The 27,407-nt window shown below is 33.5% G+C and overlaps 3 protein-coding genes across 10 annotated transcripts; all 3 read right to left on the reverse strand.

Moving 5' to 3' along the window:
- Positions 1-270: 270 nt before the first annotated feature.
- Positions 271-4,762, reverse strand: LOC114175812 (acetyl-CoA acetyltransferase 2-like). Of its 3 annotated transcripts, none has more exons than XM_028060622.2 (15): positions 4,540-4,762; positions 4,270-4,338; positions 3,957-4,055; positions 3,624-3,797; positions 3,409-3,514; positions 2,986-3,124; positions 2,602-2,679; positions 2,442-2,507; positions 1,851-1,936; positions 1,373-1,472; positions 1,179-1,289; positions 1,066-1,107; positions 828-914; positions 620-705; positions 271-468 (listed from the first exon to the last, which is right to left on the reverse strand). In XM_028060622.2, exons 2-15 carry the CDS (start codon positions 4,289-4,291, stop codon positions 438-440), a joined length of 1,227 nt encoding a protein of 408 aa, XP_027916423.1. In that variant the 5' UTR covers positions 4,292-4,338; positions 4,540-4,762; the 3' UTR covers positions 271-437. The 3 variants fall into 3 exon arrangements, with proteins under 3 accessions (XP_027916423.1, XP_027916426.1, XP_027916425.1); XM_028060625.2 differs by having other exon boundaries at positions 3,957-4,139; positions 4,540-4,614; XM_028060624.2 differs by lacking the exon at positions 4,540-4,762 and adding an exon at positions 4,460-4,504.
- A 2,765-nt stretch (positions 4,763-7,527) lies between these two features.
- LOC114178678 (protein C2-DOMAIN ABA-RELATED 11-like) lies at positions 7,528-9,530 on the reverse strand. Of its 4 annotated transcripts, none has more exons than XM_028064725.2 (4): positions 8,766-9,530; positions 8,467-8,583; positions 8,272-8,367; positions 7,528-7,986 (listed from the first exon to the last, which is right to left on the reverse strand). In XM_028064725.2, exons 2-4 carry the CDS (start codon positions 8,575-8,577, stop codon positions 7,696-7,698), a joined length of 498 nt encoding a protein of 165 aa, XP_027920526.1. In that variant the 5' UTR covers positions 8,578-8,583; positions 8,766-9,530; the 3' UTR covers positions 7,528-7,695. The 4 variants fall into 4 exon arrangements, with proteins under 4 accessions (XP_027920526.1, XP_027920525.1, XP_085527133.1 ...); XM_028064724.2 differs by having other exon boundaries at positions 8,703-9,530; XM_085671007.1 differs by lacking the exon at positions 8,272-8,367 and having other exon boundaries at positions 8,703-9,530.
- Positions 9,531-9,679: 149 nt separating this feature from the next.
- On the reverse strand, positions 9,680-27,391 carry LOC114178677 (sister chromatid cohesion protein PDS5 homolog A-like). 3 transcript variants are annotated; one of them, XM_028064721.2, is made up of 33 exons: positions 27,142-27,391; positions 26,170-26,373; positions 25,839-26,020; positions 25,295-25,421; positions 24,970-25,188; positions 22,927-23,143; positions 22,685-22,830; positions 22,436-22,578; positions 21,287-21,436; positions 21,130-21,178; positions 20,858-21,049; positions 19,922-20,104; positions 19,180-19,334; positions 18,978-19,104; positions 18,595-18,744; positions 18,448-18,504; positions 18,150-18,286; positions 17,931-18,048; positions 17,617-17,751; positions 17,323-17,519; positions 16,422-16,578; positions 16,180-16,323; positions 15,527-15,598; positions 14,833-15,447; positions 14,630-14,737; positions 14,388-14,467; positions 13,773-13,824; positions 13,572-13,658; positions 13,412-13,434; positions 13,117-13,173; positions 12,821-12,960; positions 10,273-10,676; positions 9,680-10,195 (listed from the first exon to the last, which is right to left on the reverse strand). In XM_028064721.2, the coding sequence occupies exons 1-33, from the start codon at positions 27,232-27,234 to the stop codon at positions 10,145-10,147; spliced, it is 4,971 nt and encodes a 1,656-aa protein (XP_027920522.1). In that variant the 5' UTR covers positions 27,235-27,391; the 3' UTR covers positions 9,680-10,144. The 3 variants fall into 3 exon arrangements, with proteins under 3 accessions (XP_027920522.1, XP_027920523.1, XP_027920521.1); XM_028064722.2 differs by having other exon boundaries at positions 10,273-10,667; positions 13,412-13,437; XM_028064720.2 differs by having other exon boundaries at positions 13,412-13,437.
- Between the last annotated feature and the right edge of the window lie 16 nt (positions 27,392-27,407).

Below are 27,407 nucleotides of genomic sequence, written 5' to 3' on the forward strand. Positions count from 1 at the left end.
CATGATAGAATAGTTTTGTAGTAAATATATAAAGATAACTGTTAATTTTAAAAAATAATAATTAGATTTTAAAAAATAAATTAAAAATAAATAAATAATTATGAATAGAAAATAGAAAATACTCTTTTTGTATACTTACTTTTATATATATATATATATATATATATATATATATAATTACATATATATATATATATATATATATATATATATATATATAGTTATAGATCGGAAAGATATCTGTAGTCATAATCATGAGGATGCATTAACTGAACACCACCTTAAAATTATTTTTTTATTAAAATTAACATGATAACTGCAAACAGTTACACTGAAACCGTTTCTTCCATTGACCAAACTTATTACATATTTTGTAATTTTCAAGAGAAAATAGTTGTATTGGTGTTGCAAAGTAATAAGATGCAAGGAGATCGTTGTCATAATAAAGAACGTCCCACAGCAACTGGCCTGCAAAATTGGAGAAACCTCAAAAAAATATTTGGTTAGAACATTTTAAGCTTCAATGAGATAAGGTAGACATCCCCAGAAAAGAATCTGATAACTACACTGTAAAGTATCAGAGAACTGAACTATGGCTAACCAAATTGAAAATGCTTACATGAGCTCAAGGACAAGAGCAGATGCTCCTCCTCCCCCATTGCAGATGGCGGCAACACCATACTTCCCTCTCTTCTGCCTCAATACCTGAAATACAAATGAGTGATATAAAATTAAGTTTAAGTTCTTAGTTCTTCTACTCTTATCTTTGTTTGATAACAGGTGACAAGGGTGAAAGAAAATTATAAGTAACCAAGGTCACAATTTACCCCTAATAATGTGACTAAGATTCGAGCTCCACTGCAACCCAAGGGATGACCCAATGATACAGCTCCACCATGTGCATTAACTTTTTCCTGCATTTGATAGGAAGTACATGAATTATCTATTATTAAGCCATTGTTCTATGACAGGATGGAGGAATAAAAATGAAGAAGCAGCAAGATGGTCACAAAATGATTTTATTAAATAAAAAGAGCCAAGGAACTGAGGCACTTGAACACTCACAGGATTAAGACCAAGAAGCTTCTGATTTACAAGAGCCACCACCTGCATATCAGAAGTTAAGGTATCATTGGCATGTTCATTTCAATGAGTAAAATATGTGCCATATTCCTTACAGAAAAAGCTTCATTTATTTCATAATAATCTATTTGAGAAGCCTCAAGACCAGCATTTGATATGGCTTTTGGTATTGCGAGGGCAGGAGCAGTTGTAAATAGTTCGGGTTCCTGCAAAAACACTCATTCTTTAACCCTAAATATGCTCAGATTAATCAAGACCAAAGCAGGTTAACACTAACTTGTTACAGCACCTTAGCTGCATCCCCATATCCTTTTATCTTTGCAATTACGTGCAATCCAAGCTCACGTGCCTTCTCTCCACTCACTAGCACTAATGCAGCAGCACCATCACTGGAAAAATCAACAAACCAATCTATTATCAACAGACTATGCAGTTTTAGAACCTTATGATTACGGTACCAATTTTTTAGGAAAAAATGATTTTTTGACTACTAAATTTTAACAACTTTTTCTTACAATCTTAGGTGTCATTTTTTAAGTGGTTTTTCATTCTTTCTTTCTCTCATTCTCGATATTCAAAAACCACTTAGAAGATGACACCTCATGTTATAAGAGAAAGTTATCCAAATTTAATAATCAAAATATCATTGTTCATTTTTTAGTATGACACAGATATCAATTTTGTAGCAATCTTCTTGCAATGAAAGAAGGGGCATGAACAACCCTCTTAGAATTCAGGTATCAAGGAGCACATGGGAAGGGAGGAACCTTATGATAGAAGCATTGCCAGCAGTCACAGAACCCCCAACCTGTTTAAAGCTCGGTCGAAGCTTCCTTAATTTTGCAGCATCAAACTGACAAAACAAACACAAATATTGAGAAAATGTAGGAATTTCCTCTATAATACAAATGAAGAATGAAAATTTCATGTAAGATTTCGGTTACAAACTTTCAAAATGACAAAAGTTATTTGTATGTATTAACGTTTTGTATTCAACATGACAAGAACTATGGCAGTAATGGAATGCTAAATCAGTGGTTGACACTAAGACCAATAAACAAACACTCCCTGTCTTCAACTAGAGAACAAAAGAAATACAAAAGCTTGTGTATACAGATTCAATCTATCTCCTAACCAATTTCTGTATCTCTATTCGAGCACAGCAGTAGCCAAAAAATGTGATAGGAGAACCTTATAAAAATTGTAATTAGTAATTCAGGTCCATTTACTATTGGCATACGCATACCCAGTCCCACTCACACAGAATAACAACTTAAACCCAAAAATCTCCCAATATGCACCACTGACCACATGATCCATTTCGATTACTTAACATATTCGTAAATTAGTCTATTTACCTTTCCCAAACCTTCATCTGTATCAACAAGCGTGGAAGGCTTGCCTCTTCCACTGGAAACCTCAACCTGAATGTACAAAAATAATTAATTGAAAAATCAAACCAACATCACTACATAAGTTATCAACTGATTTAGATATAGGCAGGAATTCTTATGACACCGGAACTATCTCCCAGGCAAAATGACCAGCCTTCTGTGCAGATATTCCTCTCTCAAAGCTTTGAATAGCATAAGAGTCCTGGAAAATAAAACATTTTCAGGCTTCAGCTCCACAAAAATGTTCAATGAGGAGCAATAATGTTATGGGAAAAGAAGGTACAATTTTCAAATCAAAATTAGAAAAGATCAGAACTACAGGATTCTTGTTTTCCTAGAACAATCAAAAGGAGGACAGAGGTGCGAAGGAACATGGGCCCCTCCCACCTTCATGGAACAGATGTCACGATTAAGTACGGTAATTGAAGAATTTAAAGGACATTGAAGCCATCAACAAGAATGAAATGCATTACAAAATTTTGATAGGTTGTTTAACTAGAAACATTACCTGCTCATCTCTTGTTATGACATGTTGATCTGCACATAGTTCGGCACAGGCTCCCATGCCAAAGTCATTATAGACATCCCAAAGGCCATCTTTGACCATACCATCAATGACAGTATCGTGTCCATACCGAGATCCTTTCCTGTTTAGACAAACATATGCAGAATATGGAGACACAGCGTCAATAACTATCCAAAAAACTGTAATGGTGGTCCGACTTCATCCAATGTTTAAGCACTTAAGAAACTAAAGTTAGGTGGCATAGACTATTTAATGAAGCACCACAACACAAGAATATTGATTTCAAGGAAGCTAAAGTAAAACTATTCTTCCATCATACGAGCTGATTTCATCAGATTTCAAAATTATCATCTTTTATATGATAATAACCTCAACTTTATCAACATTTGATTAAAGAAAGGAAACCTGGCTGCTGCAAGGTACTTAGGTGAATTTGACATGCTTTCCATACCACCAGACACAACAATATCGTTGAGACCCTGTTGTATGGTCAGTGCTGCAAGCATGGTAGCTGCAATGAAAAAGACGAGACCATGATTTCACCGTAATCCACATGAAAAAAAAAAAATCCTATATTTAAGGTGGAATACCCTTCCAAATGAACCAACAAGAAACCATACCTTTCATCCCCGATGCGCACACCTTGTTAATAGTGGTGCAGACTACAGATGTAGGTATTCCTGCACCTAATGCAGCCTGTCTTGCAGGAGCCTGCCCTAAATTTGCACTAAGAACATTCCCAAAGAACACCTCTTGCACAAGCGATGGATCAACATTTGCTCTCTTGAGAGCATCTGCATATTCGTATATCAACTTAAAACATAACACAGGAGTAGGAGCAAGAACTTGCATATATATTTGCTGACTTCTCCTCCTATTAATTGAAAGTGGCAAGGGTAGTGACCAAGAATTGAAAAAGGGGTAAAGTAAAGGAAAATGGCATGGTGATTTACTCTTAATAACAATTGAGCCTAACTCTGTAGCAGAAAGAGACGATAGGGAGCCAAGCAAACCGCCCATTGGCGTCCGAGCAACGCCAACAATACAAACATCTGTACCAACAAATTCACACAGATGACCAAAGTTAAATGCATTCTTATCAATTCTGTTTCCATCAAAGGTTGTCCATCGTCACACTACATGATGAATACATAAAATCAGTATGCCGAGGACATAAAAAGAAGCACGCAAGTTGTGATTTTAAGAGAAGCCGTGAATTGATAAATGATGATTGAAAACAAGCTTCAAAGTTGCAGCTAAAAAAACCTCGGGATTTTACAGAAGACATGGGCAGCGTCGAAATTGTGGAAGAAACAGGAAAGATAGCCTTTTGATCTGAACAAAAAAAAAAAAATTAATTATATGATAAGAAAAATGATGACGCAGTTAGTTTTATATAACAAAATACAAAGAGAAAGAGGTGAAAGTACGGATCACAATGGAATACGCAACTCACATAACAGTGACAACAGAGTATTGTGAAGTAAGTAAATTAACAGCCATAATCATACACATTTACCACTATTTCATTTATACCTATTAAACACTTTCTTTTCTTTTCTTTCTGATCTCCTCTTATCACATCCTATATCTCATAAATCCAAAAATTTCTATATGAAGTGTTGATGAACAGAATGCGCATCAATCATTTTCCAACTAAGAAACAAGAAACGAAAAAACAAGTTCTGGTTTTGCTGGAAAATTTAGGTCCTAACAGAGGGCCCACTTCCCATGCATCCTCATCCTCGCCACCTATCTCTATCTATCTACATTTTAGGATTAGGATTAGGGTATGGTGCGCTTGGATTATTTAAATGATATTAACTTAATATGAATATGCTTACTTAATTATATGTTTCAATAAATCAATATTATCTTAAAGTTCTACTATTTTTGTATGGTTATCTTTATGAATTTGTAAAATAAATATAATATATTATTAAAGAAAAAATAATTTTATTGCATGCATTTTATCATCAATAAAAGAAATAAAAGATATAATTAAATTTCAAATACTCATAAATTTGATATTTTTAAATAAATTCTTATTGATTTAGTTTTAATTTTTTAGTGCCTATATTCTCACACCTTTTAATTAAATAATTATTGTTTAATTTTTTCATTAATTATTAGGTTATGTGATTATTATTTTACTATGTATGTCATTTTGGTTACTTTTTCTTACATGTTATGTGGAATGTAAGATTATGGTAAATAATAAATTACATTTAATGTAAAATAATTGGTAATATTTTATTAAAAATATATTTAACAATTAAATCAGTGATAATTCAGGACCCATTATATCTTTACTATAATAAGATTATCATGTTATTCAATACCTTCACATTATCACTTACAATGATCAAAAGGTGATCCTCGTCACAAATAATAAAATCGTCATTATTATGTAACATATTTTTAATAAAAACAATATAAATTAATCATCTATATAGATAATAAAAACAATAAAAATTACATCTACATTAACCATTGTATCACTTTATATTTTTAATACGTTTTAATAGCAACAAACACGTTATCTCAAAAGATAAACTTAAATAAAAACATTTGTATGAAAAATTATTTGTTGACAAATTTTTCTTACAAACTTAATAAAGTTTTATAAGTAGAATTAAATAAATAAATTTTTATCTTTTAATCAAAACAAAGTAATAAAATAGTATTCTTTTTACTTAAAAAATTACTTTATCAAAATATTATTATCTTATTTGTATTTTTTTAGTTAAAATAAAAAAAAAATGAATAATCGTGTTTCTAGAAAGTGTGTGAAGATTGAGAGAGGTTGAATAAAAAGCTTGACTGAGTTCAGAGATTCAATAAATTTTACCTTAAATTTTAATTTTCATCATATGTTGAATTAATGTTTTAAAAGAAAACATTTTAAATGAAACAATTAGAAGTCGTTAAATTTTAGTATTAAAATCTAATTTTAATATTCGTAGATATTATTAACATGGCTATTTTTTCATAAGTTAGTTATCTGTTAACATTTAAAAGTAATTTTCATAAGGTAACACTTATAGTTTTTATTTTATGATAAAATAGCATAACTAATTAAATAGATAAGTGAAATGAATTGTGAAATATAAAATTAAAAACCCGTGAGTGTTGCATTTGTTCAAATAAATTAGGCTCAATCGGATAGTCCGTTATTCACTAAAAACCATGGATTAATTTGTCTACTTATTTTATTGGTCTTATTTATTTGGGTTTGAAAAAAGTCAAAATATGATAAATAAAAAGTTGAAATTGGACCGAAAAGAATCAAAATATGAACAAATTTATTAAATAAAGTTAATCTGAAAAGTCAAGTCTTAAAACATGCAAAAATGTTAATTATAATTTTAACTTCAATATATATAACTATTGAAAAAAAATCTATTAAAATATGATCATATAACGTGATAAAAATTTTAATTTTAAGACTTAATATTAATATTAATAAAATAATATTTTATTATATTGTTGTAAATTTATTTTATTTTTAGTTGATGTAAATTTTTAACATTTAAATTTATATTACATTTACAAATTTAGAATAAATAATATTTTATTATAACAATTAATCTTTTAAATTATAAAAAATATGAATAAAATTTACAAAAATAATTTTATCATTTAAATAAAAATTACAACAAAAAATATCTTAATGCTATCAAATAAAAGATGGACAAAAGAGTATTTCCTATTTGACCCGCAACCATAGTATTCACGAATAGACCCTTAACCCACTCTGCTCCCAAATAATGTTTAGACCTACATTCATTAAGTTGGATATATCAACACTAAAATTGACAATTTATTTATAATATTAATTTTAAAAATGGATTTGAATTCAATGTTAAGTCACACGTGGTCAAAACTTATGTTACATTATTATGAAACTTTAAATGAGTTTTGTATAAGATTTCTACTAACTAAAGTAAACTTTGATCAACTGAATAATCACTTTCAAATAATTTCATAATTTCTAAATTAATTTAATTTTGTAAACATATTTATGTATGGGATAAATTTCCACAATTGAAATGAAAAAAGAAAATCACAGTTAAACTTGTGTTATAAATAGTTTTTTTGTTGAAAAGAAATATTTATAATTTTAATAAGTCAAAGGATAATGTTGTTTTCATTCTAGAATTATTATTTTTTACATCATTTCACATTGTTCTTCATTATTTTTATTTTTTTTAGAAATACAATAATTAATTTTTGTTCAGACTACTTTTCTCTTATAAAGGTTGTTAAATCACAGTGTGAAAGAATTTTTTTCTAGGTCAAAGAAACAAATGTATAATATATAAATTTGTAAAAGATAAACACATTCACATTGGTCCAACCATCATATCTCATAATAACAATAGAATTTTTCCAAGATTTTACTTCTGTACGTAAATTATTTGACTTATAAACTTGTTAAATTTACATTTCTGTTCCATTAAGTACAAATCACCAAAATCAGAAATGTGAAAGAGGTGTTGTTCATGGCTAATATAAGAAGGGTGAAGTAACTAGCTTTTCATCCACTAATCTGTGATCCAATACAAGGGAATGCAAACAATTTCATTTGAATATGCAGCTTCAAAACTAAACTATGCTGCAATGGAATGCAAGCAATTTAATTTGAATATGAAGAGTTGATCAAAAGAGTAAAAAAAGTTGCAATATACATTAATTTGAGGAAGTGATCAACTTGATGGTCAATTGTAGCTCCCCAGACTCAACCCCACGAAGCCTTAACCAAACATTTTGTACCACTTCACCATTAACACAACTGATACTGCTTTCACGAGCAAGACAATTTTCAGTGTCAGGTGTCACCTTCCTCAATGTTGTCTCACCAGAGGCAGAGGACACCTTTAAAATATCTCTTAGTCTTGATGCAGACATCAATGGTTGAAGATTCAGATAACTATTCCCCATCTTGTCATCAGCCTTCAGAAAATCTTTGTCAAACACTTCCTGTGCAAAAACCAGCACTCACACAACATCAGTAACTAAGACATAATCAGTAACCTCACACAAGAAGTTTGAACAATAGATCCAGTGCAAACTATCCAGGTCTCTTACCACTGCCCACCACATTACAAGCTGCAAATCAATAAACCCTTAATTCTATACTCTTTTACTTCTCTTTTTAGGTCATCTCAAGATTTTTCTTCCTTTCAATCAACTGAAGAGAACTGAATTTTAAATCTCACATTTTTTTTTGGATTTTCAAATCTCAAAGTGAATGAGGAAACTCACCAAATTCAGAAGTCCAAAAGGTTCGGTCAGAGTGAAACTCAGCTCTTCATTCCAAACAGGATTCAAGGAACAATGGATGACCCTGGTCTTTGCTGTCTGATTCATGATAATGAATCATTTACAGTGTTCTAACGTGTAAGGCTTTTGATATGAAAAGTAGACATAAGGTAAAATTGAAATGTATATCCAAGTTACCTGATTCCCCAGCTTGACAACAACATAAGGGTCACTGCTCTTGAAATCCCGGATCACTAATCTTTTCCCTTGCACAACAATGACTTTTAGCAACCTCAATTGTTCATCCATTTACTCCTAAAAAAGTGACAAATATCTATTAATCAACTCCGCCACAACAACAAAAAGCATGCAGTGAACTGAGATAGAGAATACAGAGAAGCAACAAATTGAACTAAATTAGCATGCCCACATACCCAACAATAGCGTAAACTAAAACTATACGAAAGAAAGTTCGAGATTGTTGGTGTTCGTCTCACTCAAATTTAATGCCAGAGGAATGTCCTCGTCCACCCACTGCTGCAGGTAAATACAAAGCCACAACAATACGAAACGCCAGGTGCCGGTCAATTGTTGTCGTAGGATTGACCGTTGACCAGACTTGATGGTGGTTTGAACAAATGAATGCTCGCTGTATCTGACAAATTTCCTTTCTTGTTGCTTTTTACCATTCGTATTCAGAAATCTTTCTTTAATAATGAACAAAGTTTACAAATGTTTGAAATTTTGGTCTTCTATTTATAATTTCACCCACTCAAACTAATTTATTACTAAAACTTTACTTCAAAAAAGAAAAAGAAACTTGTGAATGAACAGGAAAGACCCTCACTGTGACCATTCTTGTTTGAAAGAGTTTAATTTTCAGACCAGCTATTATGAGGTTGGTAAAACCAAAACATTATGTCTACAAACCGATTTAAGCATCTTACTCTTCCTACCCATGTACTTGACCACATCAATCCAATAATGGAATCCTCTTTATATTTTTTATATATTTCCTTCCATTAATTTTAGCCATCGAATAACATTTTAATTAAGAAGAAAAGTTAAAGTAAGATATGTTAAATTGATCGTACACGTTTGCACCTCATTTGTAAGGTTAAAACTCGGCGAGAGCAGAATGCTCAATATTACGTGAAGAATGTTCCATGATTTTCATTGGTCTCTCCACTTTAAATCTCACAACTTACTCACCAAAAACATGCCAAAATTAATCATTATAAAATAAAAAATTGTACTAAATTAAAAATGGTTTGATTGCATCTATTACAGGCCTGGGATAATTTACTCAATTCTCCTCATTAAAGATGGTATCTAATCTGATACACTGGTTGATTTGCTTTAACTCCATGTACTCGTCGTTCAGTTTGGTGCAACTGGTTTAATATATAAATTAAGGAGAGAATGATAAGGTCACCTTTTTCAATTGTATGTGGCGAAGTACAAATATGCTGAAGTCCTAAAGATACAGATGCAATTATCCCCAAGTATAGCTGTACACATTGTTGATTGACCGAATCAATTATATCAATTGTGTTGGAAGGATGAACGGCACCTAGATAAATCATATTCATAATCCTATCCCCTAAACTAATAATTGAAGGTAATTTAGCAGAAACATAGCCCTAAAGAAACCAAAAGTGTCACCATTTTTTCTTTATAAACATGGGGATGACTGCTGTTATTTTATGCTCTACAGGGTGGCTACAAGACTTGCTAAGCATATTTATTAATGTTAATAACTAAAAGATCTCCAATTTGGCAGTGCAGTCATCATTCAAGCTAAAAACCTGTACTTGTACAACAGCATCAACTCCGCTGCAATCTTCACAGACAAAAATCGCAACAGCTAAACTGCTCATTGTTCTTTCCTCGAGCTTTTCTTACCCATCCTACGCTTCCATTTACTCTGCATCAATCAACATCAAATTATGAGCTTAGAAAACACTAAAATAACATGAGTGCTGCAATAGCAGAGTTATTTACCAGAGGCACGTCATCAGAAATCTCTGCTTTTGTGTCATGCTCATCATCATAACGACTCTTTGAAGGCTCTATATGTGATCTAGCCATTTCTCTAGGACTACTTCCAGCATCGCTATCATCTTCACGCCTTTCAGAATCTAATTCTTCTCCATTAATATTTTCCCTCAAGGCTCCATTTGATTTATCCAATTCTCTCTCTTCGGAACTATCTTGTGGGACACTCTCTCTATCTTCAGAAACCATCTCATTATAATCCTGCCTCTCTTCATTCGATTCTTCGGTATAGCGAAAATTCTTCTCTTTCCGTAGCCTTTTTCCTCTGGAACCTGATTTTGTACCTTTGATAGACTTCTCCTTTCTCGTGATTTCCTCAAACCCTCCAGTCAATTCCTCTTCTGAATCACCTTGAAAAAAAATTTCTCTTAAGAAAATGATGAAAAAAAAAATGAAGCACAAGTCGTAACCAAGCTAGTTGAATCGCGATAGGAAGTATGCATCCTAAAGGCTATTTTTGAAACGTGAAAAATAAGATTCGTGATCAATAACTAAAAACATATCTTTAGAATCATTTTAACACAAGGTAACACGAAATATGAAAACAAATATATATTGACATAATTTTACGTCTAGGCTATCCTTCCAAAAAAAACAGACTCTAAACTGTTTGTTGGCCCTTTAAGTTAAAGTTGCAGCCCAATTAACTATTTATAATACACAAAATAAATAAACACATGAGTTTATAAAAATTACCCCATAATTTATTCCGGATGACCTAATCCAGAATTAAAGAAACATGTTTCTTGTAGAATAACAAAATATGTTTATTCTGGATTATTTAATTTGGAATAAGAAAAACATGTTCCAGAATGTGGCAGGGGAGCACTTTTTCCAGAAAGTTCAATCCGTAGCTGTTAATCCCATAACCACAGGTAGCATTATAACTAGAGATTGTTCTATCCGAAACACAATTTGTTGCTTTATGGAAAGTCTAATCCGGAAAATAATAGAAAAAAAGGACACTATTGTCTTTTTCTTTAAATCCAGTTTGAAGGCAGCAAAGACCCATACCCAAAACGCGGCTTTCTTTCCTTATCTTTTCTTTGTTCCTAAACCCTTAGTGATGTCTTCTATCCCTCACCCACTGACTGGATTCAATGTTTGCAAACTCATCGGAACATCCTTGACAAGGATGCAAGCCTACGACACAGTTCAAACCTACAATGCATTAGTAGAAATGGCAAATAAACCCATCCCGTGGATATTGTTCGAAATCGTCCCCGTTTTGACAGAAATCCCATATTAACGGGTAATATCCAACTTTTTCGATTAGGTATGAAAATAGGGATGTACATATCCGTCCCATCACCCTCATGTCGAATCCTCATTTCCATTTAAATTATTAAACTTAAAGTAAATAGACATTTAAAATAATTTATAATTTGAATATTTATTTTCCTTTTATGTATTTTTTTAAATACTTTTAAATTTTACCAACTAGGTTTAATTAATGTTTACAAATTTAATAAATGTTTTGGTTATCATGAAATCTTATTTGGTATTCTAATTTGAAATGTATATAATTATAATATAATTTATTTCTAAATATTTGATATTAAAGAACAACATTCCTTTTAAAATTTGAATATTTAATAATATTATCTTTCCTTTACTGTTTTTTTTATTATTTTATAAAAAATAATTAATTGATATTAAAACAGTAAAAGAATGGGTATGGATATACCCGTTACCATGTAGTGATGAGAATGGAACAAAAACTTATACTCGTTAGATTTGGGTATGGAGATGGATGAATTTTTTCTCTAGGGATGGGTATTGTGATTGCTTCCATCGCAGACCTAATCTGGAATTTAAAGAAAAAGGATGTTTCAGAAATTATGGAGGGTGCACTTTTTCCGGACAGATTGCATTATCCAGAATACAATTGTGCTTTCTTGAAGCCTATTCCGGAAAATAATACAAAAAAATATAAACAAGGACACTGGTCATTTTTTAAATTATGGGAGTGTCACGAGAAAGTATGGGGGTGGAGGAAGACAACCATGTTTGAAGGCAAGACCCATACCTAAGGTCCACGCCTGACCTGGTTTTCTTTCCTTATCTTGTTTTTGTTCCTAAAACCTTAATCACTGACTTCTATCTCTTACCCACTAGCTGGATTCAACATTTGCAAACTCATGGAAATACCCTTGACGAGGATGCAAGCCTAGGATGCAGTTCAAACCTACAACGATATGGCAGCTACGATTGCCTGCATCACCTACTTCACAACGTCATTGGAGACTCAACAACATTGTCGTGGCATATCGCTTGTGTTTCCAATGAAATCCACACGGCATGTTAGCACCACTCTGCTAGAATTGTGGGATTCACTTGGAGATCATGATTCATGTGATACATACTTGAGACCACCATGGTCTTAACACAGTGAGGAACCAAAGTCACCGCAGTTGATATATTTTACGTATAATATTCATTTCCAAAGTAAATTTAACGTTCAGCTATATAATGTCTTTTAAGATATATTTACCTGAGTACATTTCATTGGCTTTAGGGGCTGCCGTTTCTTTAGGATTTGACATCTCCGAAGTCTCTTTGGCATCCTCATGATGCAAATTATTTTTTGATGCACGGTTTACAGGTTTGCTAGAAGGCTGATTACCGTTGATTCTACAAGGAAAAAGTATACAAGCCGATAAAAAGAATGAAACAAGCATACAAATTGTAATAAATAGAACATATAACAAAATCACATATGTGCAATAGTGATGCCTAACACAAGTTTAAAAAAAAAAATGTGCAATAAGGATCTCTGGTTCCACTTACATTTTTTTCGCTTTTTTACGTGATGAGCCACTTGAACCTTTGTGCTTTTGCCCAGAACTACAAAGTATGAAAGTATCACAAAAATGAGTGCATAAAATGGAGACCACAGGGTACAGGTCTATAAGACCATGTAATAAGCTAGGTAGTATATACAAATTTTAACAATTCCCTTAAAGTAGACAACATGTATTCAATTAACTTTATTATCTTAATTTTAAAATTTAATAACCATTTTATGACTATGTATTTTGGAAAACCAACTAAATAAAAATCAATATGCCAAGCGGATACTTACGCTTCAAGTGAGGAGAGCTTTATCTTCTGGCCAGAAATTTAAAAAAGAAATACATCAGTTATTTAGACTTATTTAATGGTGACTAATATATTTTACTGGAAATAGAAAATAAATAAATACTTCAAAGAAAGGAAGAGCGAAGTAAAGAAAAACCAGATACCTTAGTAGATTTGCGGCCCTTGTCAACAAGCTCCCAGCGCTCCTTTTCCAATCGGAGTATTTCTACATCTCCATCTTCATATAATATCTTCCACATGACATGACAGAGTAACATTGTTTCATGATTGTAAGTAATAGTTAACATACAGCCGGGAGAAAAACAGTGTACCAAATCCTAAGGGCAAGTTCAGCATCAGCTTACCACATGCTTCCTTTTCAAAGGATCATAGGACTTAATGGTGCCTCCATAAAATCTACAGAACATCAAAGGCGCCAACATGAGAACAAATAGAGATTATGTGAAGAAAATGAGTAAAATAATTTTAGAGGACGTGAAGAGCCAGAAAAATGTCACATAAGTTAATGCAAACAGATTCAGAATGAAGACTAAGAAATATAAGAAAGCAGTATCCAGTAGAAGCACCTGAATTTGCAAGCAATTTATATTAAAAAATGTGCTAAAACAACTCAAAACCAAGGCCCTATTTAGCTAAAATTGCCCACAAATACATTATAGAAGAAAATAAGAATTAAAAACTGAAATAAGTTTCTCCCGTAAGTGAAAATTAACTTAAAATTCAACTTCTAGAGAAGCTAAATAAAATAAATTCTACAAACTAATTTATGCATACTCTAATTGTAACTTATGGAAGAAGATTATTTCATTTTTCATTCCTATTCTCCTTTGATGTAAGTGCTTGTAGAGAAGTTTATTCAAATAAAGCTTTGAATATTCTTCATGTGCTTCCTAATGGCCAAAAGTAATTTATTTTTTATTCGGTAACTGGTCCCTATAAAATTTATCATTAGCACTTACTTCTTATCCATAGGCCACCAAACTTTAATTTTGCAACCGATTAGATCTTCGATATCAATTTCACCTCCCTTTGTTGTGCACTGCATATGGTAAATAAACTCAAATTATCAAACTGTGTATTCCAAGATATTTGCATGACCACAAATTATAAAATAGATAAGGTGGGTAGGGAAAGGGGGTTTGGGGGAAAGCGTAAAAGATCCACACATATGATTAAGAAGAAGGCTAGTAATAGAGCTTACCTTAGCCATTCCTGCAATACTTTTTCTTTTCCCCTTTTTAGTGGACCCCGTGGAAGACTTGTTAATGTTACTAACAGTCTTATCACTTAGTTGTACACGATCAAGACTCTGTAACAGAGGTCAAAGAATAATAAGCAGAAGTGTACAGCATTAATCTATTAGATCTCACACCAGCATAAATATACTTGACAGTAAGATTGTACCATCATGTCATGCTCATCAGGTTTGTTCAACTCATCATTATGATAGCCATCAGAAACGTTAACCTTTTGTTTTAATGAGGATAATAACAAATCTTTTTCACTGCCTTTGACCATTTTTTTCTGGATAGCTTTGCCATCTGCATCAGGGTTAACTTCTTCATCCAGTAAAAGTTTGGGTTGAGGGGATTCTTCTCCTGAAACTCTTCGGGATGTCTTTGATATACTAGTTGATAATGTCAATTTTCCATGAGTAGATGAAGACCGCCTACGTTTTGGCACTGGAACAGGTGTTGTTTCTTTAGCTTGTCTTTTTTTACCTGCTGCAGAATCTAGATCCTTCAGGGCCTTCTTACTCAAAGAATGTCCGTGGCCATTACTTGCTTCCACATTAGAAGAGGTCCCTAAGTTATCCCCATTAATTTGTCTGGCCATATTTACAGTGTCAAAATCACTTTCTGCCTTTTTTGTTTCAGCTGGCACAGACTTATTCCTTTTCCCCTTTTTGCCACTGGTTCCCTTGGATTTTATGTGCTTTAACATCTTTCGCAGAGGCATCTCATTTCCGTCCTTTTCATCATCCTTTGAAGCTTCATTCTCCGCTGATTGGGAATGAACCTGACACAAAAGAAATCATGTTTCAAGATTTATAAACAATGATAATTGTCACGTCACTTTCACACTGAATTTCACATACCATATCTAGTTCAAGAGATTCAAAGTGAGCCAAGGCATTTTCATCAGCCAACCAGCTTTTAACTTCAGTTACCTGACAATATTTCAAAGGCATTAATTAGCACTATATTTTTATTAAAAGTATTCCAAGATCTATTATAAATGTTAAAAATAATAATACTTTTATTCAATGAAAAGACAACTTGGCTAATTGATATTTGCTTTTAGGTTACTCAGTATAGATTTTACTCGAAGAAGAGGTAGTGTCATTAAAGTGTAAATAAATATTCATGAATGAACCCAACTTCATTGCCTGTTAAGGAAAGAACCTACACAAAACAACCCTAATCACACCCATCAATAACATGATGTTTGATTGGTAGGCAATGTTTCCCTGTCACAAAATCACCCAATGTATGCAGCAGAACTCAAGCATCATGCAAACTTTATTAATTAAAAACCAAATGTTGAGTTAAAGTATCAAGTCTACAACTTCAGTACATACATTTTAAAACGATTTAATAAAATTAAAAATCAGTATATGACGTTAATATGATGCGAGCAACTCCGCTGCTACAAAACTGTCTTAGTTGGATGGCCCTTTGCACATTATGAACAAGAATAAATAGCATATTGGAAGGAACTACAAAATTTGACCAAAAATAAGGAGCATACCCCAGTGTCATCTCCTTCCTTCTCGGATGCTTTGTATAGCATTGGAGGTAGAGAAACCAAATGTGACAATCCTAGCAAATCAACATCCTTCTGCACTAAGCGTCTGGTTATTGTTAAACCGAGGTCACATAATGCATGAGAATTCTGGACATCCATTGATAAAAGATGTAAGAGTTCAGTCTCTAGTCACTTTGACTTTAGCAATTTTGAACATATAATGGAAAAGATAATTTAATTTCAACCTTTGACTTTGATGTGTCAACTACATCTTCAGAATGCTTGATACTCAGAAAGATACAAGTGATAGTAGATATAATTTCCTTCTCTTTGTCAGTAGTTACTTCTGACTTGACATCTTCATCTCTTTGCAGTAGCATCGAAAGTATTAAGTGAAACTGCCTGAAAATTCATAACATATAAATTCAGAAACAATGAGCATTTCAACCTATCACATTTTGATGTCTGATAAATTTGTAGGCAATAAGCCCAGTTGCATTTGTCGTTCATATTTCACATCAGAATCATAAGCACATACGAAAAATATAAAAATCTGTCAAAGAGACACAAGTAGGCATCAACCTATAAGCTTACCACAGTATGTGAAATAATGCAATGCAATTTGGTATAGGCATAAAGGCAAACTTTTTAGAAGGCCGCAACATAATGACCATGCGGTATTCTTCATATCTTTCAAATTTAAGTCAAATACTAACATTTCATACATTAATATGTCATAAAATAATTAGAAATAGCACTAACATTTATGAATTACCAAAAGTAAACCAAATTTCCTCTATCCCTTCTTTTCTAGATCTCTCTTTTAAATCTTTTCACAACCATTTTTAGTAAACAACGAAGTTATTAAGAGGAATACACAAATGTAAGAGGACAACAAAAGCGCAAGAATGAAAGAAATCACACAGAAGAAAAAAAAAAACAAAGAAATAAATATGCACATCACATAAATCTCTCCACAGATATGCAAAAGACAAACTCCTAAAAGGACCATTAACCAAACACCAAAAGGAAGCTAGAAGAACTGCTGCCTAGAGAAGATTCTATTATCTCCTTTCATAAACTATTAAAAGAGTACTCAAATACTGCATCCAGAAAACCATGTCTAGTGTGGGTAAGAACTGATACCGGTATATATCATCATATGCTCCAAACTCCTTGCAATCATCAACATCAGGACATGAATTGTGAGCAAGTGTATGAACTAGGTACGGAAGAATGTACTCAGGGTAAGTGGCCAAGGAATTTGCATCTGATTGTGAAGAAAGTTGTCGTGCCTTCAACTGGTGGTGCATTTGAATAATGTCGGCCAGGTTCTGTTTATCCTGAATTAACACAAAGAGGTAATAACAAAAACTCAAAATTGAAGTTAAAGCAAAGAAAATTTTCAATTTTGAAAAAGACAATGAATCAGCAACTTACCTCTGCAAACTTGTTTGGTTTGGATCCAAATATGTTCAATAAGAAAGCACATGCATATTTGGCATCCAAAAGGCGGTCTTTGATATAATGGTGAATTTTACCCAATAGTATCTTCCTAACTTGAGGGAAACTATCCTACAAAACTCGAAAAGATGACCATGATAAGCAGTTATTCCCCCCATTTAATTGAAAATTTTAACAAATTAATAACCCCCTTTAAATATGCACAGAAGTAGCCTTTTATCTTGATAATAATGCAATGAAAACAAATTAATAGTCTAGAAGAAATTTGGCAAACAGAAGACTCAGCCCACCTCGGACACCCTTAAAGTTAAGTGGAAAAGATCAACAGGTATCTTGTGATCCCAAAGTCTTGACAACCGAAGAACTGCTTTTGCAGAAGCTAGCTTCAAATGGGCCTTATCAACTGAACTGCAAGTAAGCATAAATGAGTACATAGTATTTAAACCCATTGTCTAATTTAAAAATTTATTTAATCTATAAAAAGTATAATCTGAAGCTGATATATATACCTTGATTTTAGATCCTTTGATACTTCACCATATAGTAAAATATTCCTGAGTATATCAAGAATCCTGTCAATATCTGGACGAACATGAGCATCTTTGACTGGCAAGTAGCTCTTTACAAATGTTTTAATGCCATATATCTGCAGTGAAGAAAGAAAAACAAGAAAGATCAGTGAGAAATAGAGAGAACAAGATTCCAAAAATGAAGCCAGCTTATAAGCATATTCTTATGTATCAAATCACAGAACAAAAACAATAACCTAAAGTATTTTAAACAGAGTTGACAGTTCATCATACTAACCTTCAGCTTACAAAGATCGCTTTCACCATCCCAAGATGTTTTCGGGTTATCTTCTTGCTGAAACAGAAAAACACATTTAGATGAAAATCAACAATCATGCTTATTCCATAAACAAGCACACCATTATAAAGAGATTTGAAACATTACACTATCACTTTTCAGAATCTTCTTTAGTATAAATTCTTCAATTTCCTTCTCTCTGGTTACATAGACAGACATTGCTGTCTGTGCAATACACCCCAGAGACTGAAGTACTGCAGGCAGATGTGTTTTATCTTCCAGCATATCTACAAGTTTCTGCACATAAGGCAACCAGAAGAATCAGAATGAAGGCAACAAATTGAACAAGGCTTCCATCTTGTGGGCTTGGATAGGGTAGATGTATCCAGTCTTATCACTGAAAGCAGAGAGGATGTCTCCAGTATTTGAACTTGAGACCACCAGTCCACACAAGGCACCAACATTACCGTCATGCCAAGGCTCACCTCTAACGAAAATCAGAGTAATAAAATGAATAAACTAAATGAAACCTTGTATAGAACAGAGAGAGACTTCAGGCCATCATCCTTTGTAATTGCAGCCAGTGCATGGACAGCATACTTTGCCTGCCTCCGACTGCCTTCTAAACATAGTTTCTCCAATATAAGATCTACAGAACTGCATGGAACAAGGAGATGGTAAGAAAACTATCAAGGAAATGCATTTAAATGCTAACAGTGACAACAGTAGTACCTTGATGTGACTGCAAGTTGTTCACGAATAGTAGCACCAGCCTTAGCCACAGCATTTAGAACACCTTCCTTGATTGTATCATCATTATCTTTCAGTAAATTCACCAGCTCCTCCTCACTTCCACGAAGGAGCAATGGACTGAAGCGAGCAATTATCTGCAATTTGAAGTATACCAAGAAGATAAAAATATTGCTCTAGTAATTCTTAATTATCATGTCCAAAGTGACTTGGGCCATACAGCTGCTTCACAGCAGAGTTAAATACCATTAAATTATTGCATATGATATTGAAAAATGAAAACCATCCTAACTCATGTGACACTTATGAAAACCATTCTCGGGCTCTCTTTTATCAGCTCAAACAATTAGGATGAACTGATTGATTGAATCATACCAATGCCTCTCCAAGGCCAAGAGTTCAATTCATAACACCTCCATTCTAAAATTCAGTTAAATTTCACCTCCACTGAAGATGCAGATTTGAGTTTTTTCCACTTGAAAATTGTTCACAATTCCTCGGCCTTCCCAAACAACTTAAGCTCGTAGAATAAGTTGGCACTTGACAGACACAATACTTTTAGCTCACTAATTAGAATCAACCAGCATCCAGCAAAGACAAATTCTTACTTTGCTTTGCAGTCATTACAAGCAAAAGCTGTGAAGTATTTGCTTATAATTCATAGACAAATGTTAAATGTTAAATAACAGTGCAAAAAGAACAAAGCCAAATGGCATATTCTTACCACCAATATATTCATGCAAGATTGTGTATGCTGAGCATTTTCTGCAGATTTTTGAGCTGTTGTTTCTAGGAGAATTGTTTTTACATGCTCCTTGTTAAAAAGCAAATAAGAGCATTTCACAGAGAAGGTATTCAAAAACTCATAGAGTCGATGTTTTTCTCCAAGTATTTTAAGCAAATCATCCTGCAAACAAAAAAAAAAGCTAAAATCAGTAAAGAACAAACTACAAGGTACAGCTTCTTTCTTTCTTTCAGGAAAATAAAAATAAGACAATTTTGTCAGAGTTATAAGAATGAGATTATATTTTAAATGTTGAAACTTGTAATATTGCTCCACATCATAGACCTCCTCCTAAAAGTAAATACTGTTTGGAATTATGGCACTGAACGTATGCAGTTTGCTGTTATTGGCACATATAACACATGTTCATAATGGCTTAAGGAGAAAAGACACATAGACAAACAAATGACATATCAACATCAACTTCTGAACCTCGTTAAACTGTTTTGTGTTGAAGTGTAGTTTAGTAGATGCTAAAAGAGCAATTATATTGGTTGTGCAGAAGATTAGACTAAATAGAGAATGCATTACATAATAAGGTTAACACTAGATTACTATGTTGACAAGGGCTAGTAAAAGTCGAATCCACAGGCAGGTTAAATGAACAATTAATCAGATTCACAGCCAAAAAAGGTAAAAACACATAAAGGGCATAGTCTATTGGCAGTACAATCTATGGTAGCAACTATTGACAGGGCCAGAAAAAAATCAGACATATACATGGAGAAAATTGTGACCTGAATTCAGGGGGAGTAGGTAAGTGATATATATCAAAGGATTAGTTCTCGTATTTTTGAAGACTAATGCACACAATTTGAAACCATGGTTTCCCAAATAAATACCGCCAACATATCTATCGGCTATTGGTTATTTTACCCGGTGGGCACGAGCTTGATGGAGGCTAGTATTTGGATCAACAAGATTTGTCAAAATCTTCCAGATATTAGCATCTTTTAATTGATCCAGAATTAGGAAACTCTCTTCAGCTTTTACAGGGTCAGCAAACGAACGAGACATTACTCTGAAACAGAAAAGAATCTTCTTTTGCACCTCGGGAATATCTTTATCCTGCATTTAAATGAGAATCAATTCCTTTTCCTTGAAAGATTTCGTTTGATAATATCATTCCAATCTCCAATATCAAATACCTGACTCAACTGCCTCAAAGACAGATACTTCTGCATCTCTTGCTGTAACCTGTACCAAACAGGTATAGTTAAAAGGGAAAACTTGTATTGCTCACTGATGTTGAGACACTGAAGTTTTATAAGCCATCTGCTCATCACAGAAATAAATCAAGCTTACCGTTGTTTCTGCTCCAGTATTTTCTCAAGAGCTTTTACCTCCACTCTATCAAATCCAGAGAAAACTCCAATCCAATGTTTAGCAATAACACTGACTGAAAATTCTACAGGAAACAGTGATCCACACAGAACAGACTCAATTATATCAGATCTGCAAAAGAATATGAAAAAGAGAAACATCCGTGATTAGAACTCTAACACTACAAAAAACACAAAGAAACCGATTTTGCACTTTAAAAAGTTATGCAGTAGAGTATTGACAAAAAAAACCAACACAACAAACTACAGCGAGGAAATCACTGGCCTTATGTAACACAAATAGATAGCCAAAGACACTTGTGCCCTCCTAGTAGTACAGCACAGATTTTAAGAATCACGAGATCTTTTTTTCTTGAAAGGCATAAACTTTTTACTGAAAATAAAAAAAACTAAATAAAACAAAATCCATATTATAATCAATATGAAAATACAGAATATATACTAAAGATTCATTTTAATCCACTGTTCTATCCGTTTTTCTACACTATCCAATCATGCATAGCCAAACCATTATAGAAGTTTGATTTTCATAAATCACTACTACTAAAATGGGGGTCATACTCTTCTAAGGATTGACCAATTCTTACACTCATAGTACTAAAATACATTTCAAACATATATCTGACCTTAAAATATAGATATTTGTGGTTGATGATTATTCAAAATGTTACCTATTCTCTCAGCTTATTCAAAATAAAAATTTACTTACGTAGAAAAAAATGGATCCATAAATAATACTAAAATAGACATATCGTATTGTGTAATAATTGATGGGCACTCATCTCAAGTGACTACTCAATATTCTACTAGAGTCTGAGGTAATCAAACCTTGTTACATAGCATTAGTTGGATTAAACAAATATTTTACTTTATTTAATATAAATAATTCATTTTAATAGAAAAAAAAAATAGTTCAAATCAATTTGCTAAACAAAGTGTTTCCATTAGGCTTCTAAAATAAAGTTTCAAGGAAAGGGGCCAGTCATTACTTTATTGTTAACACAAAAAACTGTACTAAAGAATAAGATGATGATGATGATGATGATGATAATGATGGAATGCAGTCCAAATAAGTGCTAAGGCGGTAAAGAATATAGCACTAGTATTTCACCGGAAATCTTTGTCATAGAAACATCTAAGAATCCTCCCAGGAATCCAGTTGTATTCATTAGGATTGACAGTATCACTGCTCTTTTCACAAACAACTCTATACACTTCAGCTAATCTTTCCATTGTATACTTTTTAACAAGTAGCTGCAAATGCAAAGGTAAATGATGAATTGGATACTGTAGTTAAAATAATCAAACAGTTAATTGTGATGTAGAAACAAAAAAAAAAAACATTTAAGAGTATACATACAGATTTATCACGGAGCCGTTCTGAAACAAGTTTCACAGTTTCAAGTGGAACCGCATTTAGGGCATGACATGTCACATCACAGATAACAGCCACAACTTGTTTTCGAACATTTTCATCAAAGTCCAGCAGCCGTTCACAAAGGGCAGCTAAGATTGATTCAATTAAAATCAGCAGATATAGGACAACAATAAAAGGAAACAAATAAAAGACTGAATGTATGAACATGTATTTGATGCACTCACATATTATTAGAGGAGCTTCAGCTCTGAAAGGATTCAACAGCAGACATTTCTTTACATGCTCAAGGACAGACATGCGGACATCAACAACTCTATCAGTCAACCTCTTCAAAAATTCTGAAAATATGGGCTGAAATGCTTCAGAAATGGAAGATCCAGGAAGAGAAATTATGTCGCCAACCAAGTTCATAGCTTTCAAACGGGTTTCCAGCTGGTCAGACTACAAATTCCAAATTACAAGTGAGAATCCCAACAATTTTGCTAAAGCCATTGACAAAATATACGAGAAATAAAAATAACTATGACTTTAACAGTACAACTTCATACTTTACAAAACTCAGAACCTTCACAACATATAACGCATAAATTAATCCCAAAAATTTTTGTTTATTAACATAGCAACAAGGCTACTATATCAGAAATAAATGGCACTGTTCAAAAAGACATGGGCAGTCCATGTTAGCATCCAGTCCCCAACTAGGAAGGAGTACGGCAGGACTAATAAGGATGGGCACAGTTAGCTGGGCATTGTCAGTATATTTGTTAATATAACACAGCTGCTGTGACGGCATCATGTCATAATGTGGCTGGAAGCAGCAATAAGCCAGTGTTTAATTTTCACAAAGTGGCTGTCAAACCAGCTTTCACATGACCCAGCCCAATTTTATGAATCCTTCATTCACGTCCTACCCTTGTGGCCTCTCACTCACCGCATTCTCAAATCCTCCCACCCCCTCCTCTCCTTGTTCCTTCTTACTACTCAAAGCCTCCTTTTTGCAAATACTGACATTGGGGATCTCCCTACTCTCTGGCTTCTCTTTGCACATTCTGAATTCTGACTTTGGCCATGCACCTCTGCCTTGTGAGCTGAGTTCAGCAATCTGTGACTGCATTCTGGTCCCTGGTCATCTGCATCTATGCCTTGTTTGCTGATTTTGGCCTTCTGTAACTGAATTCTGATCTCTTCCTTGGTTCTGATTTCAGCCGATTGCATCTATTCCTCAAGTTTTGATTTCAACTATAGAGGTTATCACATCTCTATCACTCTGTTCTCTGTTTTATGTCCTTATGATTTATCGGTGATATGTGTATGAAACTTCAATTTAAGTGTAGCTAAATTTTGTGATTCATAAGTTATTAATGTTGTGTGTTTGTTTAGTATATATGTAATGTATCTTCAAGTATAATTCTGTATTTTCAATGATAACACAATCCATGTTAGAAATACCAACCCTACTTCCTCCAATTTTCCAACTCCCTCTTGATCTTAGGTAGGACCTCAATTTTGACAGCATTGACTCTACATCTGTCACACCATTAGTCGTGACATGGGATAATGTCAAAATTGAAGGCTGTCTATCAAACTTTTAGGGATAATGTCAAAATTGATCTCCCTTTTTATCATTAGACAGTGTGAAACCCTTCTAAAGAAGCTAAATCACACACTTCTCTCACAGATCTCTCCTCTGTTTACAGTGGGTGCATTTCCAACTAACTCACAACTAAAGCACTCCTGCTCACTGTTCTGTGATTACTATTCTGTTTATGTCCTTTGCTCCGTTCTGCTCACATGAGAAAGGAGTTTCTTGCTATGTTATTTTCATTCTTTTATATTAACTGACTCTGGTTACTTATTTCTATTTCTATGATAGGTTTAACATTATGAGTTTCAGGTATCAATGATGAATGGCTTTACCTTTAGATAATTTTTTATTTGAACATTATAAATATGTATTATCAATGATCTAATTTACATCTATAAATTTCATAATGATGGTCATCCTGTTATAGTAATAAGTTAATTAATTAGGCTGTTATAGAGAGACAGAAAAGAAGGCAGCTAGTTGGTTTTCGTGTTGTGGAGAGAAACTAGGCTCTAAAATCGCCATAATTTTCAGCCAAAAAGTTTACTTTGTACTATGGGTTTCCGTCATCCAGAGGAGTCTGTTGAATAAAAATCTTATTTTCTTTTGTTAATCCCAATTCTTTGAACCAGTTTCTATCACTTTAACATCAGCCAGGAAAGAAAACTAAATTACTATTTACCAGTAGCTCTCCAGTCACATAGGGGAGAACTCCAGACAAGATCTGAGGAGCACAGCAATATAGATCATAGATAACTCCATGGTATTCCACTTGATTGTTCACCGGCTTGCTATCTCCAGACATTAGTGATAGCAAAAATTGTTTAATGCTGGGTTCAAGTTTTCCTACACATTGCTGTATGACATTCATAGCAAGCCTCCTTGCAGCCATATTAACAGCCTGGAATTAAATATTGACATCACCAAGTTTTTTAATAATATTAGAGCAATACGAGAATCAGCTATCTTCCTTTAACAGGAAATTGATTTATGAAAGAAATACTTACTTTTTTTTCACGGCCTAATTTAGACAGCAGAATAGATAAAAGATCTTCACGCACATCCTCACTCTCTTCTAAGAGAACCACCATTATAGTTTGCATAGAAGACAGAACACTTTCTGGATGATCATCTCTAAGCATAAAAAAAAAATATACATATAGGCATCGTTAACAATACTAAGACGGATAAACAAAGAAAAACTGACATACAATAAAATGGCTAAGTCATTTAAAGTTTCAACAACAACAACAATCAAGCCTTGTCCAACTAGGTAGACAGTTTATATAGCAGGACATCACTTCCCTAACCAAAGATTCAAATTCCAAGGACACAAAAAGATGTATGATTTGTCAAATTATCTTTACTCCATTTCTCATTATTTTATGATTGGCAAAGAGAAAAAATGATCCAGAAAAAAATAAAATACTACAAATTATCTATTCTGTAATCTTGGAAGTGAATTGCAGAAACTTGCAGGAGTAAACCTGCATTTGTTGCCCTTAAATTGGCCCACATCTCATAATTCAATAAAGACTATGATAAACAAACCTGGCAACTGCAAAGAAAATACTGAACATTTCATTCACCAGATCATTGCATTCAAGATCCAACATCACAACACATGATCTATATTTGGCGAGAGTCTCCAATATAACAACTCTCCGGCCAAAGGACGCACCGTTGGTATCACTTAGACCTCTAAAAGTACCCACAAACAAGTGGAAGATATCCTGCAAGGAGGTTCAACAAAGATCAGGAAAAAGGATAATCGCTAATTGTGTTCCCAACTTTTTTTGTGGCTGAAACAGAAAGTGAAATCATTTTAGCAGTAAAATAGAAGACAAACAATAATTAGACAATCTAAGTACATGAAAGGAACCTTTAGAATGTCATCACTGTAGGGAGCTTCAGGTGCAGTGATCCGAGTTATCTCACAAACACATGTTGCAACTAGAAGCTTGACATCCCTATCTTGGTGCTTCAGCAGTTCTGGCTTAACAATTGCATTAAAAAAAGGCTTCATTGACTCCAATGTTGACGTTGAAGGTGACTGGTCCAATTCAGCAAGACATGGGGTTGCTTGCTGCATGTGGAACAAATATTGAGGGCCAAGGGGGATTAGCAATTACCAAAACCAAAGGCCCGGTAGCTTTATAACAACCTACTTTCTCAAGACTACATCCATATGAGCAACTTAACAATCCAGTCCATCATTAAAAATCACAGTCTGATATACGTCCTCTCTTCATATTTTTATTCTATTAAAAGACTTTATAGTTGATCTAGTAATCGAACTCGAGTGAGCAACTCCTTCAATCTCAAATGCAAATAAACATGAATGTTGCAAAATAGGAAGAAAGAATTGTAAATGACAATTTAGTTCTTATCAGTATCATCACTATCCAAAACATAGGCAACTTGTTAAGAATAAATTACAGCACAAGAAAAGTAAACGCCCTGGTTAACAACTTCTCATATGTTAGCGCACGGATTCAAAATTACCCTAACTCGAAAGATTCTCATCCAAATCATCATAAATATCTCCACCGAGCATATTAAATCTGCAAATTGTTCTTCTCAATCAAATAAGACATTAAAGCAGTAAATTCGGCGGAACAAAGGCCCGCCAAATTGAATGCGTCGAAGCTAAAACCAATCCTATTTCCTAAAAAGAAATCGCCAAATAAGAAAAATCGTGAGTGTAGTTTCCTATTATTTTGAAACAGAAAGCAACGGATATAAGGAAGAGATAAGAGAGAAGAAAGTCCTGAATTGGAAAAGGTAAAATTAATGGAGGTTTTGAGAGGTGGCGAAGAGAGAGAATTGGGGAATTGAAAGGAAAAATGCAAACCTTCAAGAGCTTGACGATAGCGTCTTTGGAGGAAGGAAGAGTCTCGAGCTTGGATCCCAGCTCCTTGAGTTGCAGGTGAGGCTTCTGAGCCATAATTCCTCTATTGACTAAACGCTGTCGTTTCAGTGCTCTTTCATGGACTTGGAGGGAAGAGGAGAGAAAGAGAAAAGAAAGAGGGTTTTGGTTTTGGTTTTGGCTCCGATGTTTATGTTTTGTTCTGTCCACACCCCATTCACTCGCCTTCTGATTTTCGAACACCCAACTCA

This window comes from Vigna unguiculata, chromosome 3 (assembly GCF_037176805.1).
Source record: "Vigna unguiculata cultivar grain cowpea cultivar isolate G323 ecotype 2 chromosome 3, ASM3717680v1, whole genome shotgun sequence".
NCBI classification, from domain to species: domain Eukaryota; kingdom Viridiplantae; phylum Streptophyta; class Magnoliopsida; order Fabales; family Fabaceae; genus Vigna; species Vigna unguiculata.

Excerpts from the sequence above, each read along its gene's own strand:
- LOC114175812 (XM_028060622.2), bottom strand. The coding sequence starts at position 4,291 with ATGTCTTCTGTAAAATCCCGAG. Across the intron at positions 1,290-1,372 it reads GATATGGGGATGCAGCTAAG|GAACCCGAACTATTTACAAC; the intron begins GTGCTGTAACAA and ends GTGTTTTTGCAG. Across the intron at positions 915-1,065 it reads AGCTTCTTGGTCTTAATCCT|GAAAAAGTTAATGCACATGG; the intron begins GTGAGTGTTCAA and ends TATCAAATGCAG.
- LOC114178678 (XM_028064725.2), bottom strand. The coding sequence starts at position 8,577 with ATGGATGAACAATTGAGGTTGCTAAAAGTCATTGTTGTGCAAGGGAAA. Across the intron at positions 8,368-8,466 it reads TTGTCAAGCTGGGGAATCAG|ACAGCAAAGACCAGGGTCAT; the intron begins GTAACTTGGATA and ends ATCATGAATCAG. Across the intron at positions 7,987-8,271 it reads CTTTTGGACTTCTGAATTTG|GAAGTGTTTGACAAAGATTT; the intron begins GTGAGTTTCCTC and ends GTTTTTGCACAG.
- LOC114178677 (XM_028064720.2), bottom strand. The coding sequence starts at position 27,234 with ATGGCTCAGAAGCCTCACCTGCAACTCAAGGAGCTGGGATCCAAGCTC. Across the intron at positions 19,105-19,179 it reads CAACTTGCAGTCACATCAAG|TTCTGTAGATCTTATATTGG; the intron begins GTACTACTGTTG and ends TGTTCCATGCAG. Across the intron at positions 17,520-17,616 it reads AACCAAACAAGTTTGCAGAG|GATAAACAGAACCTGGCCGA; the intron begins GTAAGTTGCTGA and ends GTGTTAATTCAG.